Consider the following 18,510-nt stretch of genomic DNA (forward strand, 5'->3'; position numbering starts at 1 on the left):
CCAATGTCTCAACCCTCCTCTCATCTCTGTCCCAATTTCCAAGCATGGCCAGAGCCCATCACAGTGTTGGCTTCCCCATGCTTTCTTGGAGCCCGGATACAATTGCACATTGCTGTTTAGGGTTGTAACTGCTTCTCCATGTCGATTGCCCCAATGCAATCATACCATTGTTGTTTAGGGTTGTAACTGCTTCTCCATGTCGATTGCCCCAATGCAATCATACCATTGTTGTTTAGAGTTGTAACTGTTGCTCCATGTACTTTCAGGCATGTGCTCTGCACTGATTCAATGCAGGTACAATGCAGAGGAGTACTCCATGCCTATGGAGTGTATGCCAACCAGAGGTTTAAAAGGGAGATTCTGCGGGGTTTTTGTTTTGGGTTTTTTTTTATAAGAACATAAGAACTTGCCATATTGGGTCAGACTAAGAGTCCATCGAGCTCAATATCCTGTTTCTAACAGTGGCCTATCTAGGCTACAAGTACCTGGCAAGTACCCAAACATTAAGTAGATCCCATGCTTCTGATGCCAGTAATAGCAGTGGTTATTCCCTAAGTCAGCTTGATTAATAGTAGTTAAAGGACTTCTCCTCCAAGAACTTATCCAAATCTTTTTTAAACCCAACTACACTAACAGCACCAACCACATCCTCTGGCAACAAATTCCAGAGTTTAATTGTGCATTGAGTGAAAAAGAACTTTCTCCAATTAGTTTTAAATGTGCTACTTGCTAACTTCATGGAGTGCCCCCTAGTCCTTCTATTATCCGAAAAAGTAAATAACCAATTCATATATACCCATTCTAGACCTCTCATGATTTTAAACACCTTTATCATATTCCCCCTCAGCCGTCTCTTCTCCAAGCTGAACAGCCCTAATCTCCTTAGACTTTCCTCATACAGAAGCTGTTCCATCCCCTTTATCATTTTGGCCACCATTCTCTGTACTTTCACCATTGCAACTATATCTTTTTTGAGATGCGGCGACCAGAATCATACACAGTACTCAAGGTGTGGTCTCACCATGGAGCGATATAGAGGCATTATGACATTTCTGTTTTATTCGTCATTCCCTTCCTAGTAATTCCTAACATTCTGTTTGCTTTTTTGACTGCTGCAGCACACTGAGCTGACGATTTCAATGTATTATGCACTATGATGCCTAGATCTTTTTCCTGGGTGGTAGCTCCTAATATGGAACCTAACATCATGTAACTTCATCAAGGGTTATTTTTTTCCTATATGCAACACCTTACACTTGTCCACATTAAATTTCATCTGCCATTTGGATGCCCAATCTTCCAGTCTTGCAAGGTCCTCCTGCAATTTATCACAATACACTTGTGATTTAACCACTTTGAATAATTTTGTATCATCTGTAAATTTGATTTCCTCATTTGTCATATTATTTTCCAGATCATTTATAAATATATTGAAAAGCACCAATCCAAGTACAGATCCCTGAGGCACTCCACTGTTTACCCTTTTCCACTGAGAAAATTGACCATTTAATCCTACTCTCTGTTTCCTGTCTTTTAGACAGTTTGTAATCCACAAAAGGACATCGCCTCCTATCCCATTTTAGTTTTCTTAGAAGCCTTTCATGAGGGAATTTGTCAAATGCCTTCTGAAAATCCAAATACACTACATGTACTGGTTCTGTCTAACTTCTCCCTGCAAAATCCCCACAGGGTTTGAAGATTACCCTTCCCAAGTTCCACCTTTACTAAGAAACTGCTATAGCTTTAGAATGATCTTTGTAAAAGTCCAAAATCTTCCATAGCAAAAGACATAAAAAGGTAGCTCAATATAAAGAAACAATTATGTTCAAAATGGGATATTATCAAAAGAATATTCAAGCACAAGTATTACACAAAGGAATTTGTCCTGGAAATTAGAAGCCAATGTCATGTTTAGGACCTGATGGAGGTCATAGGCTGCAAACAAAAAGCTGAGGGCTCAGAATTCTGTAAGGTGTCAGGGCCGACGTAATAAGCTGTAATAAACCTTCCATGGGTTTTTGCATCCGTAATTGTGTGGGTTTTCCCATGCTCATCTTATGTGTGTATGTAATAATACGTTCAGCGCGCATAAACTCGCACAAAAAAAAAGTAGCAGGATTTGCACAAGTGTATGCAAATGCCATGTAAATGAGACAATTATCCATTCACAGGCTATGCAGGGAGATGCGCTAGTGGGGAGAATGGTTAGTGTGGGGGGTTTTAAGCAGGTCTTTTAGCTCCTGGGTCAGGGCAGGCGTTAAGTGAAAGTGCCTGTCTGGAGGTGCCCGAGGCTTGCTGATCGCAATCGCTCCTACCACTTTGTCAGCTTTCGGTCCCAGTCCCGATAATCCTGTGGCCTGGGCAGTGTCAGCGCTTGTCTGTGTTATGGTTGGGCAATAGCCAGGTGTGGTGAACACCACCTATAGGGATGGCTCAGGACAGGAGTCACAGCAGAATCTCTGATAGTGGCTGGAGGGAGTCTCTGGAGCTGGGTGCTGACTGGGAAGAGTCTCTGGAGCTGGGTGCTGGCTTGGAAGAGTCTCTGGAGCTGGGTGCTGGCTGTTGGGAGTCGGCTGGAGCTGGGTGCTGGCTGTTGGGAGTCGGCTGGAGGGAGTCTCTGGAGCTGGGTGTTGGCTGGGAAGAGTCTCTGGAGCTGGGTGCTGGCTGAGAAGAGTCTCTGGAGCTGGGTGCTGGCTGTTGGGAGTTGGCTGGAGCTGGGTGCTGGCTGTTGGGAGTCGGCTGGAGGGAGTCTCTGGAGCTGGGTGCTGGCTGGGAAGAGTCTCTGGAGCTGGGTGCTGACTGAGAAGAGTTTCTGGAGCTGGGTGTTGGCTGGGAAGGAGTCTCTGGAGCTGGGTGCTGGCTGGGAAGAGTCTCTGGAGCTGGGTGCTGACTGAGAAGAGTTCCTGGAGCTGGGTGTTGGCTGGGAAGGAGTCTCTGGAGCTGGGTGTTGGCTGGAGAGAGTCTCTGGAGCTGAGTGCTGACTGGGAAGAGTCTCTGGAGCTGGATGCGTGGGGGTAAGAGTGAGCTTCGAGAAACGCTGGAACAGCATGGGGGGTACGCGTGGATGTGAGTGCAGGTAAGCGGGGTCTGAACACCGGAACTGAGTGTAGGTATGGTTGGAATCAGGATAGCGTGCAGGTAAGTGTGAGACTGAATGTAGGTAAGTGTGAGCTGGAATGAGAGAACCAGGGAGAGCAGGACAGACAATGATTGGACTAGCAAACCAAGACAAGACTTACACTGAACAGAAAACACAAAAGCCCGAAGGCAGCAAGGCAAGGAAGCAGGGGGAAATAGAACGGCAACAGGTAAGGAATCAGGAACAGGGGGGAACAAGGAGGCAGGCAAGGCAGACGACTACAGGACAAGAAGAGCAGAGGCCCAAGGCCATGGAGCAAGACAGGTAGCGAGAAGCCCGGAGGCGCACAGAAAGTAACAGGAGGCTAAAGCAGGGAACCCAAGGGAACTCGATGCCGAAGCACTGAGGCATGGGCTAGGTGGGGTTAAATAGGGAGTTCGGGACATGGAGCAGACAAGTAGGACAGACTGGGCCAGCCAAGACAGCATGCTCATGAGGGGCCTCTGGTGGTGAGGAGGCTGCACAGCAGCCAGAGTCGTAACAGTCCGTAGCTCCTGGAGATCGCCTGTCCGTCTGTCCTGGCTCCTGCTCTCTCCCGGCAGGGCTGATCCATGCCAAGCGGCCCCGAACACCCGGCAAGGAAAAGGCTGCATGGACTCACACATCCATACTAATGCCAGCAGTGGAGTAAAAGGGCCAAAGCTGAAACAATTTATTTTCCAATAGTAACAACCTGATATAGTTAGAAACGAGCTTGCAACATTTTTCTATTAGCGCCTATTTTAGTGCCTGTTTTTCCCATGACTTTCTGCATCAGGGCTTTTATGTGGGCATTGGCGGGTGTATTAAGTACTCCATGGGTTTTGGGATTTTTTTGTACATATCTCATTTGCATGCCTTCCCCTTATAACATCCCGTGGAGGTGCCTGTTTATGCTGCGCTCGCAAAAAAAAAAAAATGCACGCAGCAAAACAGTATCGATTTCAGTGCGGGTCTCATTACATGGGCCCTGTTATAAGGAAATATAACTTTCTGGAAAATGTTTTTATACTTCCCAAGGAAACTATGCATAGCAATACACACCTAGTGATATTACTAACTTCTTGCTGCTACCTATTCTCATGCAGGGACTTTTGTCAGCGCTGATCACTTGGTGAGACTCTTTGGTTTTTTCATAAAATAAATTTAACCAAGGGATCCCAAGAGTCTATGCTGGAATGTTGCTACAAACCTCAAGACTTGGCAGGGCATATAATTGTGCAGGCAGCAAATAACTGCATTGTGTCATGCAAGCAAAACACAAAGAGGAAGGAAACCATCCACATTCCAAGCCCTAAATATTGCAGAATATACCAGACTCCAGGTCTACTCCATATGTCAACAGTGGGAGCCAAGGCACACAGTATTGTTCCATGCTAAGCTATGGACTGCAGCTCCCATCTGTGACTCTCTTCAGACTCCCACTGTAATCACATTACTCCCATCCAGAGACTGCAAAGCGTAAAGGAGAGCTTGGTTAATTCTGTGCAGCCAGCTCTCATTCTATTATGAATTCCAGTCACTTGCAAAGCCTGAAAGACTTCATACATCTCTCTTCCTTAGAGATTATCATCCATTTGAGGACTAATCAAAACAAGAGTGACTTAGTTACTTAAAATATTCTTAAACTGATTATATGTTACTACTAAAGTTTGAATCGTCATTCTCTCTTAATTTCATTCAGTGAGGACAAAAGTACAAATCAAAACTGTTTTACGGAATCTGCACTTTCTTTCCACCCTCAAGTAAATGCATCAATATTATGATCGTAGCCGCTATTCCACCTGTAAGAGCTCTTCCTCGGAAGCTACTGACACAACCATGAAACAGAATATGATGGCAGGTAAGGTCCTTAAGGCCCCTCTGGTCTGCCCAACTTCCTTCTTGATCTCTGCCTTTCTCTTTACTTCTTCAAATCTATGGATCCCCTGTGCTTATTGTTTCTGCCTCAGTTGCACAGCTATGTAAAGGGTGCGTTTTCAAAACACACTCAGCATCTGACCCAGGTGGTCAAATTCTGTCCACCTAGGATTTAGGCCTACCGCATTTATTTATTTATTTATTTATTTAAAATGGTTTTTGGGCCACTTATAACAAAGCTGTCATGCTAAGCCGATTACAAACAAGTAAATAAAACCTTTTGACTAAATGCATCCTCCCGGCCCTGAATATCGGAGCTGGTGGCTTAAGTCCCTCTCCCCACCTGCACCCCTCGCCCAGTCGATCCCAGGATTGCCTTGGGGCCACCAGGGCCGGTGCAAGCCTAACTGGTGCCCTAGGCTTACCTGCGATCTTGCACACCCCTCTTCGGCCATGATGGGAGGGTCTTGGCCAGCAGCCAGGGACTTCATTCACCTCCACCACCGGCAAGATGAGGTCTGCCAGGGGCCAGGGGCATGGCAATGGCAGGATTTTGTTACCCCCCTCCCCACACCCACCCACTCCCAAGGTCTGGGGTTCTAGGCGACCACCTTGTTTGCCTAATGGAAGTACTAGCCCGGAGGGGCCACCCATTTTTTTCTAGTGCCTAAATTGAATTCCTACTTACTGGCTAATTTTAAAAGATACGCTCGTGCGCCCATAAACGTGTGTATCGGCGGGCGAGCAGAGATACGCTGCGATTTTTTTATTGGACGTGCAAGTCTGCGCATGTCATTTAAAATCCCCCTGCCCACGCGTGCGTGTGCACATAATCTTAAGAGGAGGCTCAAATAAATGTCCCGCACGTATTTCCACTAGGGCTTTAGCGGCTTTTAAGGGCATAGGCAGGCGGATTTTAAAACCTGCTCGCGCGAGGGAAAAAAAACAGTTTTTCCAATTAGTCCACCCATTTGTCCAGCTGATATTGAGGTCTTCAAGACCCCTCTGGTTCTTCATCCTGCAAGCCCCCCACCTGACCCCAAACCTTCACGCCGTGCTGGAGATCTCCTCATCAGGACCTGCAGCAAAGTTACGCGGATAACACACGGACACGCGCCATGGTCAGCTCTTTTTTTTAAATTCGGAGTTTGGCATGTAAGGCTTAGCCCCGCCCTGGAACAGCCATTCCCACCCATGCCCCGCCCCCTTATTCTTGACACGTGCATGGGTCTGTACACACATACTTTGAGGATTCTTAAAATTCGCGTGGCTCACATGCGGCCCGCCTACACGCACATGTGGCCGTTTTTCAACAAGCAACGCTTTTAAAATCTACCTCTTAAAGTAGTAAGAGGGCAACATTCAGCAGTACTTAGCCGGATTAGTTGGGATGGTTTTACTTTGTGCTTGGATTTTATGTTATTTTATTTTAAATTGTGTATGTCCTGTTTTGTGTTCGGATTTTATGGGTTTTTTTGAATTGTCAATATTCCATTGTGAGCCGTCTTGAGCTGGGTGAGGGGCGGAGTATACAACTACAAGAAATAGATATGTTAAACATGCTGCTTCTTTGATAACTTTTGTTGAACTTCCTGATTCTAACACGTATCTTTCTCAGAGGTGACCAAAACTGTACTCCTATTCCAGATCCAGATGATGACCCTGACTCATAAAAGCCAGTGATAATGACACCTCCTTTACCCTATCAATCACCCTTTACCTCCAGTGATAATGACACCTCCTTTACCCTATCAATCACCCTTTACCTCCAGTGATAATGACACCTCCTTTACCCTATCAATCACCCTTTACCTCCAGTGATAATGACACCTCCTTTACCCTATCAATCACCCTTTACCTCCAGTGATAATGACACCTCCTTTACCCTATCAATCACCCTTTGCAGGACCACTAGGATCTTGGCTGCTTTGCTTGACTCTGCTGCTTGTAGTTTAGCTTTCATCTGGACACCCCAAGTCTTTTTCTGATGGGTGAGTGCCTACATTTTCCTTTCAGTTTTATGAACTGCTTGCCTGATTTTATTCTCCTAAAGCATCACCTTCTGCTTGTGTATATTAAATCCCATTTGCTATTTCATGGCACATTATTCCAATCCTTATGCTTTTCGCAGTTCTGCTGCATTCTTTGCTGTATCATTAATATTAGTCTCCTCACCATAAATGAATGCAGGCTTTCATCTCACTGTATAAATCAGTGATAAACATCACAACTCATGCACGGATCCCAGTAAAGAGGTTTTGCATAATTCTCAACACTCCCCTAACATTTATTTATTTATTTTTATTTGACAGCTTTTCTATACTGTTGTTAAGTAGTACCATCACAACAGTTTACATTTCAAATACTATAGCATACTAACATAATAAATATTAATAGTCAAATAATAAAATACATCGAATAATTACTTGAAAATAAAATCAAAATGTAAAATTTATAAAAGAAACCTAAAAACATAAAACAAAACTAAAAATATAGAATGCACAATAAATACTAAAATCCTAATTAGTAAAAAAAAACAAACATTAACTGACTACTCTAAGAATCTCCTTTCACATTGGTAAAGGCCTGTGTGTATATCCAGGTTTTCAAATCCTTTTTAAATTGCCTGTGGTCATGTTGCAGTCTGAGTTTCAAGGGCATGGCATTCCAGAATTTTGACCCCGCGAGTGAAATTGCTCTGTCTCTGACCTGAGTAAGATGCGCTGTTTTTACCGATGGTATCGGTACTAGGCCTTTATTTGCTGATCTCAGATTCCTTTGGGGTGAATGGAGACGAATTGTCATATTGAGCCAGTCTGAATGCTCGTCATATACTAATTTGTGCAGTGTGCTGAGTATTTTATACTGTATATGATACTCGATTGGGAGCCAATGTAGTTCAGCTAATATTGGTGTAATATGATCCTTTTTTCTGCTACCTGTTAATACTCTTGCCGCTGCATTCTGTAAAATAGCATCACTACATGTTTGTTTAACTCAGTTTCCTATAGTGAAACAGGTCAGTCTCAGGGAGGTCAGAACACATTGTGATCTCCTAGTTAATGCATATAGGACCAATGTTACACAGTTTAGAATAAATATAACATGCCATACAAGTTAACCCTCTCCAAAGAAGAGAGAGAGAGAATTTTAAATCTCAACGAGGCAACAGCACTTTGTGATGTGGGCAGGGCCGGCGCGTCCATTAGGCGAACTTCGGCGGTCGCCTAAGGCGCCGAGGCGTAGGGGGCACCGAAGAGCAGCCACGTGGCGCCGCAAGCAGGGCCCTATACTGCTTGCGGCACCACGTGGCTGCTTTTCGGCGCCCCCTATGGCTCGTCGCCCTGAGAAGCACACAGCGCCGAAACAGGAAGGGGGGGGGGACACGACACTGTGTGCTGCTCGCGGCCCCAAAACAGGTAGGTGCGCGACCCGGGGGGGGGGAGGGGCGGTGGCAGCACAAGGGTCGTCTAGGGCGCCCAATACCCTTGCACTGGCCCTGGATGTCGGCAAAGATTTTGAATGTTGCCCTGTCGTTTGTTGATTCTGAGCATTTTGAAAGTTACCCTGCCAGTGTTTAGTCATAACTACATGCAAATTTATGAAACTCAGAAGGAAAGCAGGCATCAGGAAATGTTCACATATCTTCTTGTGTTTAAAATATTCTATTACTATGTGCCCTGAAGTATAGAAATGCAGGTAGCTTTGCCCCTTTATTTTATGCATTTTTTAAATTTTTTTTAATGTTTCTATTCTGCTTAATCAAAAAAAATTGCTAAGCAGTTTACAGTGAAACATAAAACAACAGGTTTCACAAACCAAAAAAGCATAATTAAAACAGTAAAAAGTAAATAAAACCAAATCAACAATTAAATATATTTATTTATTATTTTTATATACCAACATTTGATCTCAATTGAGATATCACACTGATTTACATTCAGATACTTAGAGCTTACAATCTAAGTTTTTGTACCTGAGGCAATGGAGGGTAAAGTGACTTGCCCAAGGTCACAAGGAGCGACAGCAGGACTTGAACCCTGGTCTCCTGGTTCATAGTTCACTGCTCTAACCACTAGGCTATTCCTCCTCAAAAAAAAAAAAAAAAAAAAAAAAAAAAAAAAAATCAAAAGAATATCAACTATGGCATCAGGTCACCACAAACTTCCACAAATAAATGAGCCTATAGTTGCTTACAAAACATTTTTACATCAGGAGTAAATGTTAGTGAACGAGGCAATGAATTCCAAATTGTGGAATCAAGATTCTTAGCATCTTTAATGATTATGTACATGATTTCCATTCACACCTTGCTGCTACTAACACCATACAGGGATACACAAACTTGTCTGAGTCAAACTCAAACAAGGGGGTTTCAGCACAGTTTTGTCAAATTGGTTTGCAAACCATTTTCAGAGGCCATTTGATGGCAAAATTTTCAAACTGCCATTGATCCAAGCAAATTCACTTCGGATTTCTATGGGACTGAAGATTTTTTTTTTTTCTGATTTTGCAGAGAACCACAAGGATTTTATCTGTATATCTCCGGGAAATGCAAAGATTTTAGCAAACATGAACCAGGCTGGAATCCACTCATTCCAGCCTGACTCAAACAAGTTTGAAAATCCCTATAATAAATGAGATATTTTGGGGCCATCACTAGCCCTACTCTTCCCTTTCAGAAATTCAGCAGCAGTCTTCACATCATAAATGCAAACGTTCAGAGATTTCTGTATGCCTTACAATCCAGATCTAGTCAAGATTTATTGCATCCCCACATTGTATTTTAAGATGGTGGGGGGAGGGGTAATTCAAAACCCGAGAAACTGTCACATTTCTCTGCTTCTCAATGAATTTGACCACAAGCCAGGAACAGGAATCTTTAAGGTAGCCCCGCCCAAGATCCTTTCCCTCCCCTGCCCTGCTTCCAACTCCCCCGCTCAATCCACCCCTCTCAACAAACCAAATCTAGAGAAGGTTCTTCTCAGTAGCCATAGCCTGAGCTACAAGGTGATGGGCAGTGTGACACCACCACCTTCCTCCAAGCACCGTCATTGTATGCATAGCAATTTATTTACTGTATTCTAAAAAATTAATAATTTATATTGTTGGCTGTTACAGCGCAATGGTTGATCAGGTAGGGCCTTGCCTAAGGCTTTGTGCAGGTCATATAAATGTGTGGTTCATTACAAGAGCCAGGCACACACACGTCATGTGAATGGCAAATAAATACCTTTTTAACAAGGAATCACACCACTTTAAAATTCCAGGTGGAAATTTAAGAACGTGCTTTTTAACCCACAAAAGTAGACAGAAGAGCAGTCAATTCTGATAAAAGCTATCATAAGGATATAGATCAAATGTTGTTTCACCTGGAAACTACAACGTTTCAAGTATTCCTGAGCCATTTGACCCTTACCCTTATGGTTCACAACCTATTATGTAAGGCACTCCCTGCTAGGCCTTAATTACATCTGAAGAAATGACTGAGGATTTACAAGCCTGTAACAAAAAGCTAACAGTTTTTCTGAAGATGTGCTGCACTGCTTTAACACGATCACAACTGTGGCATCCTGTGAAGAGGACAGATCTGGTGGTATCACTCCCCCCCCTCCCCAATCCAATCCTCCAGTTTAACACTATGCATGTGAGTGGTGTGCAAGAGGTGAGCATGAACTGTTTACTTCCAGTGCCTTCCAGGAAGAGGGTGGGGGAGAGGGATGCCTTCTGTATCCTAGCACTGTTAGCTAGAAGATGGAGGGCAAAGGAAATAGAAATATCTTCTGGGAAGGTGAGGAAAGTATTAAGGTAGGAGTCAGAGGCGAGTGGGCGCTGCCCTATGCATGCTGCTGGTGGATTTCAGATTGCAGTGCGATTCTGTACCAGATAATCCAAGACGCTATAGCACTGTCCTACTCGGGCCAGCAGCCACAGGAGCCGTTAACAGTCTGCAGTAAAATACAATGCAAATGAAAACTAAATGCATATTCATTCACACAAACCACCAAAAGCGACACCTCCGGCGTCCATCGCGATGCCCCCGAGTTGAACTCTGCTTGGCTCCCCGCTGTGGGGCTAGAGAAAATGCAGGCACCTTTCTAACCCCAACAACAGAATGCAAGGATAATCATTTCCAAAAAAAAAACACACCCCAAAAACTTCAGTCTTCCTTGGAAGCGCTCCCACATTCAGCCCTGTTCAACTACGGATATCAAACCTAGAGACTTCAACTTGCCTTTCTGATATGTCGCTTTGTGTGCCCTGGAGATTTGATTATTCTATTTGTTTTTCAATGGAAAAACTCTCCAGGCATCAATACTACGCCCCCCCTCCCCACCCACAGCAATTTTCTCTTTCGGGTGCACTTACTGTCAGTCGCCATGATTGCTCTGCCAGCTCCCTTATCCGTGGCCGCTCTGGTCCTCGGATGCTGCAGACAATGGTCCAGGCGGCTGGGCTCCTGCACCCGCGTTTCTCCCGGCGCCCAGCCCAGGAGCAGGAGGCTGCAGTCAGCGCGCGCAGGGCTGGGCAGGAGCAGCTGCTGCTGCTGCTAATGGCTGGGGGAGGAAGAAAGAGCAAGGGGACTGCAAACAGTCAGCTCTTCCTCCTCGCTCCCGCTCCCTTTCCTCTTCCTTTTCCTAGCACTTCGTGTTCCCCAGGTCTCAGCGCACACACACCCGCAGAGAGAGCCTCGGTAAACTCAGTGCCCCGGGCGGAGCCTTTAGGTTCTACTGTGCGGTCCAGGGTCTTGCGGGGATGCTCTGCTGGCTGCACCACATTTTGCAGCAGGCAGAAGAATAACGTACTCGCATGTTTGTTCGGTGTTCACTCTAGAAGGGATTGGTGAAGGACGGCAAAAAAAAAAAAAAAAATGTCAGGACTGCAACTAGTAAAGGCTTGGCGCCAGCACAACTAAAGGTGGACCCTTTCTCTGATCTTGAATCCAGCAGGCTTAGAGGATCTAAGGCAGCATGGCTTTAACCAGCGGGCTATCCAGGCATACACATCAGAGCAGTTTCTTTGACTGGGTGACCATCAGGCCTGGATTTCTACACAGTCCTATTAGACTGTGTAGAATAAAAAAAAACTGGAGGGGTGTCAACGTTTCTGCCCTCCTCTTCTCCCAGCAGACCACCCTGGATCTCTGAACACTTCCTTCCTGCGGAGGAAGCCCCTCATCTCCCTCTCTCCCCTCTCCCACTTTGATCTCCGGGGCGCTACTCCAGCAATGGTATCAATGGACTGAAATGAGCATAGGGACTAAGACAGCCCAGCTTAATCCCCAAACTCACTGCAGTCTGATGATGTCATCGCTGGAGGTCACTCATTTTTCCACTCCAGCGGAAGTGTCCACCTTATTGCAAATCTTTGTAATATCTGTAAAAAGACAAACCTTCCCTAATAGCCCCTCTGCTACATCACTTATGACGATATTGAACAGAACCAGACCCAGAACAAATCCTTGAGGCACTCCACTGATGATCCCCTTATCACTGGAGTGAATTATATTCGGTATTGCCCTCTTGCCTATCACTGAGGCAGTATTTAACCGAGTTTATCATTTCTGAACCTACTCCTAGGTTGATCAGCTTATTAGCTTTTACTGTGGAGGTGTCAAAGTCTTTATATACATCAAGTGCCTGATTTTCAAAAGCATTTACACACTTAAAACTGGATTTTACATGTGCATACACGCTTTACCTGAATAAGTGAGCTTTTGAAAATGACTACAATATATTGTTGCGGTTCTAGCCGCGAGCACCGCAGCCAGGCCCTTACCTCCGGGCTCCCGGACCTGCTCCTGCTTCCAGAGGCCTGGTTTGTGCCCTGGTTGGCGGCGTCCCCGCTGGGGCTGCGCCACTGTGAGGTCTCCCATGGACGCCCAGCTCCTAGGCGCGCGCGCGTGCACCACTTCATAAGCCGGCCATGGTCATCCAGTCTTTGCCTTGCAACAGGTTTGCCTCCATGTTTCCTGTTGCGCTGTGCCCCGGAGTGACTCGCTTTGCATCGTCGCTCCATTCCTGCTACAGTACCTGCCTGGTTCCTGCCTGCCTGCTACAGTACCTGCTTGGTTCCTGCCTGCCTGCTACAGTTCTTGCCTGGTTCCAGTACCCGAATCCTGCTACAGTTCCTGCCTGGTTCCAGTACCCGAGTCTTGCTACAGTTCCTGCCTGGTTCCAGCCTGGTTCCTGCCTGGTTCCAGTTACAGTATTGCTACTGTCCTAATCTGGTTCCAGTTACCTGTCCTGATCCACAACCCACCTAAGTCCCAGCGGCCGGGCCCCTACGGGCTCCTCCCGGGGGAGTACCAGCTTCCAGGGTGAAGAGCATCTATGTCCTGCCTGAACATCTGCCTCCCGGCCTGCTATTCATTAGAGACATTGACCACCTTTCCCAGTCTCCAGCAGGTCGGCCCAAGGGTCCACTAAACAGAGACTCCCATTACAGATTGCAAGGCCATGGACTCGGCGGATGCACCTGCTCCCTCGGATCTGCCCGGGATGGCCCGGCAGATGCTACAGCACCAGAGCTGCATAGATACCTTGGCAGCCACAGTGGAATGGCTATCCTCGCGCCTGGAGTCCTTGCCTTCCGCTGGCAGGGCCCCTGAGGGTCACAGTTCCTCTGTGACTCAGCTACCGGTACTCTCTTGTTACGCTAGTGATTTAAGGACCTGCCGAAGCTTCTTGAACCAATGTTTTGTACGGTTCTCCTTGTTGCCTTGGCAGTTTCCCTCGGATGCGGTGAAAGTGGCATATATCCTGTCCCTGCTTGATGGGAAGGCCTTGATCTGGGCTTCTCCCCTCTGGGAAAACAATGATCCTTCGCTAACGGACTTACAACAGTTCATCGTGAACTTTCACCAGGCCTTTGATGAGCCCGCCCAAGTAGCCACAGCTACGTCTGACCTGCTGCAACTTCGTCAGGGGGCTCGCTCCTTGGCAGATTATGCAATGGAGTTTCGGACTTTAGCCCAAGAAGTAGGTTGGCAAGATGGTAGTCTTAAGGCCATCTTCCTGGAAGGTCTCTCCGGACACATAAAGGATGAGATTGCTGCTTGAGATCTGCTGGAGGACCTAAACGCCTTGATTGATATGGCTGCCCGCATTGACCGCCGCCTACAACAACGTGCCAAGGAGCAATGCTCCTCTCACCATAGCCCGGCTCGTGGGCCGAGACCTGTGCCCTCGCCCAAGATTTCACGTCCAGACGCTCCCACCTGCGAACCTATGCAGCTGGGACGGGCCCCGCTTTCTGTTGAAGAGAGGCAATGGTGCCGTTCGTTGAAGTTGTGCTTGTATTGTGGCCAGAAGGGCTACTTCTTGGCACGCTGCCAGGAGCGTGCGGAAAACGCCAAAACCTAGGAGGTCGGGAGGAGCTCCTCCTAGGCTGTACTACAGCTCCTCAATGTACTGTCCCTGTTACCTTGGAATATCCCGGAGGCTCCTTTGAGACGATGGCGTTCCTGGACTCCAGAGCCAGAGGTAATTTCATCTTGCAGGACTTAGTCTCCCAGTTGCGTATCCCTATGCATAGACGGGAGGTCCCGTTACGAATTACCTCTATCCAGGGGACGCTTCTACCAGGACCTGTGCAGATGTCCACAGCACCCATTACAGTCCGCACCGGGGTGATCCATTCGGAGGAGATAGCCTTCCTAGTGTTGGAGAAGGCTGTCCACCCTGTGGTGCTAGGGTTGCCGAGGTTACAGAAACACTCACCCACAATTCAGTGGGATACGCTACAGATTGTCAAATGGAGTCCTTTTGCCTAGCTAATTGAATGAAAATGCCTAAGACTCCCGCACTTCCCTTGATGTATGCTGCCATGGGTCCTCCTGCACCTTATGAGGACTTTACGGATGTATTCTCCAAGACCAAGGCGGAGATCCTTCCGCAGCATCGTCCGTATGACTGTGCTATAGACTTGCTACCTGGGTGTCACCGGGGCCGACTCCGAGAAGATGCTGCGGATTGCGAAAAGGTAAGGCCCTTTTCGCGTCCGAGTTCGCGCCCAATAGCTACACCTTCTATGGTGGCGCTATTGAGTGCGAAACCGGCAGCGATCGCACCGCGACAGTGCGATCGCTGCCAGCTAGCGCAGGCCCGCCCCCCGTTTCTGCCCCCCGCCCCTCATTCCCTAAAGTATCGCAGGCCTTACTGAATCTCGCGCGAATACCTAATAGGGCCCTCAACATGCATTTGCATGTTGAGGGCCCTATTAGGTTCGGCGGGTTGGACGCGCGTTTTCCGCCCCTTACTGAATAAGGGTTAAGGGAAAACGCGCGTCCAATGGCAGGTTAACAAATGAGGCCCGGCGGTAGAAACGGGTTTGACAGCCGACACTCAATTTTGCCGGCGTCGGTTCTCAAGCCCGCTGACAGCCACAGGCTCGGAAACCGGACGCCGGCAACATTGAGCATCCGGTTTTCGATCCGACAGCCGCCGGCCTACTTCAATTTTTTTTTCTAACTTTTTTTACTCTTCGGGACCTCCGACTTAATATCACCATGATATTAAGTCGGAGGGTGCACAGAAAAGCAGTTTTTACTGCTTTTCTGTGCCCTTTCCCGATGCCGGAAGAAATTAGCACCTACCTTTGGTTAGGCGCTAATTTCTGAAAGTAAAATGTGCAGCTTGGCTGCTCATTTTACTTTCTGAATCACGCGCAAATACCTAATAGGGCCATCAACATGCAAATGAGGGCGCTATTAGGTTCGGCGGGTTGGACGCGCGTTTTCCACCCCTTACTTGAAGGCATCGGTGTCATTGTCCTTGGTGCCGGAGAAGGACCGGACCGAGCACCGAGGGAAACATAGACACCAGCACCGACGATTGTCCCCGCCTAGTGCCGGCTCCGATACCGCAGCAGCATCAACTTCCACCGAGCCGCCTGCAAAGAGAGCCCAGGGAGAGAAGCTCCCATCCTCCTCTGGACCCGAGACCCCCCTAGGCGTTCCCCACCGATACTGGTGCCGGGCACCAAGCCTCCACGGGCCCCCGTGGAAGCTCCGGTGATGCCTAGCCTGCCTCCTACCCCAGTTGCTGTGCCATCCATGCTGGCTTTTTGGGAGGAATTGGACCACATGGTCCAAGAGGCAGAGCTGAATGCCTTATGAGGCTTCCAATCACCGCCGGCGCCGGCCCCCATACCGGCACCAGAACCAGCTCTCTTGATGTTTGCACCACTCCTTGAGCACCTCAATACGCTCATCAGTGCCTTGCCGACTCAACCTGTGCCACCGGACATGCTGGCACCGAGTCGTCCATCTGCAGGTCCCGATACCAATACCGGGTTCCTCGGAGGAGGAAGAATCGTTTCCCAGCCAGATCCCTCCACGGGAATCACCAATGCCGGAACCCATTCCAGGTCCATCGGGGCTATCGGTGCCCAAACTACCTCATTTGCCCCGATGCCCTCAATGCCAGCAGCAATTCCCTCGATGTTGGTGTCGCATCCATCAATGCCTTCCCAGCCTCTTGGCTTTGGCATACTTCCTCCATCAGGAAGTCCTCCAGGGGAAGAGGAAACTCCCTATGATCCATGGGGAGATGCATCTTCAGATGATTCTTCACAAGCTTCTGAGGAATTGCTCTCAGAGCCTTCACCCCTGGAAGAGCGGCGACGATCTCCTCCAGAAGACCTCTCCTTTGCCAGTTTTGTCAAAGAAATGTCTGAGACGATTCCATTTCCACTGATCACGAAGGAAGATTCTCGCCACAAAATGTTGGAGGTCTTACAATTCATAGAAAGTCTTTCTTGATCTCTTGCACCACCTGTGGGACCATCCAGGTACTGTACCTCCAGTCAACAGAAAAACAGATGCTATATACCTAGTCCAACAAGCCCAGGTTTCCAGAAAAGTCAGCTGCCCACCATTCTGTAGTGGTGGAATCAGCTCAGAAAAAAGCTAAACAATTGCGTCCACATTCCTCTGCTCCCCCTGGAAAAGAACAAAATTCATTGGATGTGTTGGGACAAAGTGTTTACCAAAGATTCATGTTGATAGCGTGAATAGCAGCATATCAACTATACATGACCCAATATAATAGAAATCTCTGGAAACAAGTCCAGGAGATTGCGGAGACATTACCACAGCAACAAGAAATCTTGTCCTCCATCCTACAAAAAGGATTGGAAGCAGGCAAACATGAAGTCAGAGCTGCCTATTTATTTATTTATTTTATTTTAAAACTTTTCTATACCGTCGCTAAGTTATATACCATCGCAACGGTTTACAAATAGGCACATAGACTAAGGTAAGTAAATGTAGGATATCGTACATTCTAACAGGTGCCAATAAAGTTCGGTTACAATTTCATAAATAAAATCATGATTCTTTTGAAACAGCATCCAGAGTCTCGGCAGCGGATATCAGTGCTAGGCGCTGGGCCTGGCTCAAGGCCTCAGACCTACTCCCGGAAGTGCAGGACAAACTTGCAGATCTACCCTGTACAGGAGACAACCTGTTTGAGGACAAGATCCAGGACATAGTGGCCCAGTTAAAAGACCATCATGAGACCCTGCATCAGTTGTCAACTGTCTCCACAGATATTCCCTCCGTAGCCCGCAGAGGCACACGTAGGGACACCAGGAAACAATTCTACCGGCCATGCAGAAAATTCCCTCCTGCGTCCCGTGCACGACCAGCTCGGGCACCTCAGAAGGAACAGGCACACCAAGTGAGAACACTTAGGCCGCACCCAGCTCCACAAGCTGGCCCTGCGGCTGGATTTTGACTCCTTTCCAGAGAGCAGCAGCCATTCTCCAGTGGGGGGCCGCCTTTGCCACTTTCCAACAAATTGGAACCCAATTACCACGGACCAATGGGTATTGTCCAGCATAACCCATGGTTACCATCTAAATTTTTAAAAAATACCCCCGGACTTCCCACCCAATCCATTCCGGAACGGGGACGATCACACAGGAATACTCGAGTCAGAGCTCTTGAACCTTCTGTCGGCCAGAGCCGTGGAACCGGTTCCACTGCATCTGCAGGGGAGAGGGTTCTACTCCAGATATTTCCTAATTCCAAAAAAGACTGGCGGCTTCCAGCCTATTCTGGATCTCTGTTCCTTGAACACATTTCTGTTGTGTTTGGGGCATTGTGGACCCTTGGTCGCTGTGGAGATGACTCCGCCCATGGGGAGGGGCCCCGTGGGGAACCACAGCGTTAGGCTAAACTCAGATAGCAGAAATGGAATTAATGGAAGGCTTTATTGTACTGCTGTAGATAGATGGTATGAAGCAGGAAGGTAAGGCACTGAGGTCCGCGAGGTGACAATATGTTCAACAGTCTCAGATGTAGAATCTCACCCAGATGTTCAAGAGAGGTGGGGACCCGTGGTGCGGGCAATGCCGAGCCTGGTGGGTGGAGTTGGAGCACCAGATCGTAGAGGTACTCACAGGGATGTAGGTGTCTTCCTGGTAGTGAGATGGTAGGACCGAAGGTCCGTGGTTCAGGATACATAGACTGGTAGGCCCTCGAGGAGCGAGTACCTGATAGTCTGGAGATCCTGAAAAGAATAAGA

At 47.5% G+C, this 18,510-nt stretch overlaps 1 protein-coding gene across 1 annotated transcript in view; it reads right to left on the reverse strand.

The window, feature by feature from the left end:
* Window positions 1-11,668, reverse strand: part of SYT16 (synaptotagmin 16) — a 225,512-nt gene extending 213,844 nt beyond the window's left edge. Inside the window, exon 1 of the mRNA XM_029598150.1 lies at window positions 11,348-11,668. Within this exon, the coding sequence (XP_029454010.1) occupies window positions 11,348-11,360 (13 nt within the window). The 5' untranslated portion in view covers window positions 11,361-11,668. The remainder of the gene's footprint in view (window positions 1-11,347) is intronic.
* Between the last annotated feature and the right edge of the window lie 6,842 nt (window positions 11,669-18,510).

Source organism: Rhinatrema bivittatum, chromosome 4 (assembly GCF_901001135.1).
Source record: "Rhinatrema bivittatum chromosome 4, aRhiBiv1.1, whole genome shotgun sequence".
NCBI lineage: Eukaryota > Metazoa > Chordata > Amphibia > Gymnophiona > Rhinatrematidae > Rhinatrema > Rhinatrema bivittatum.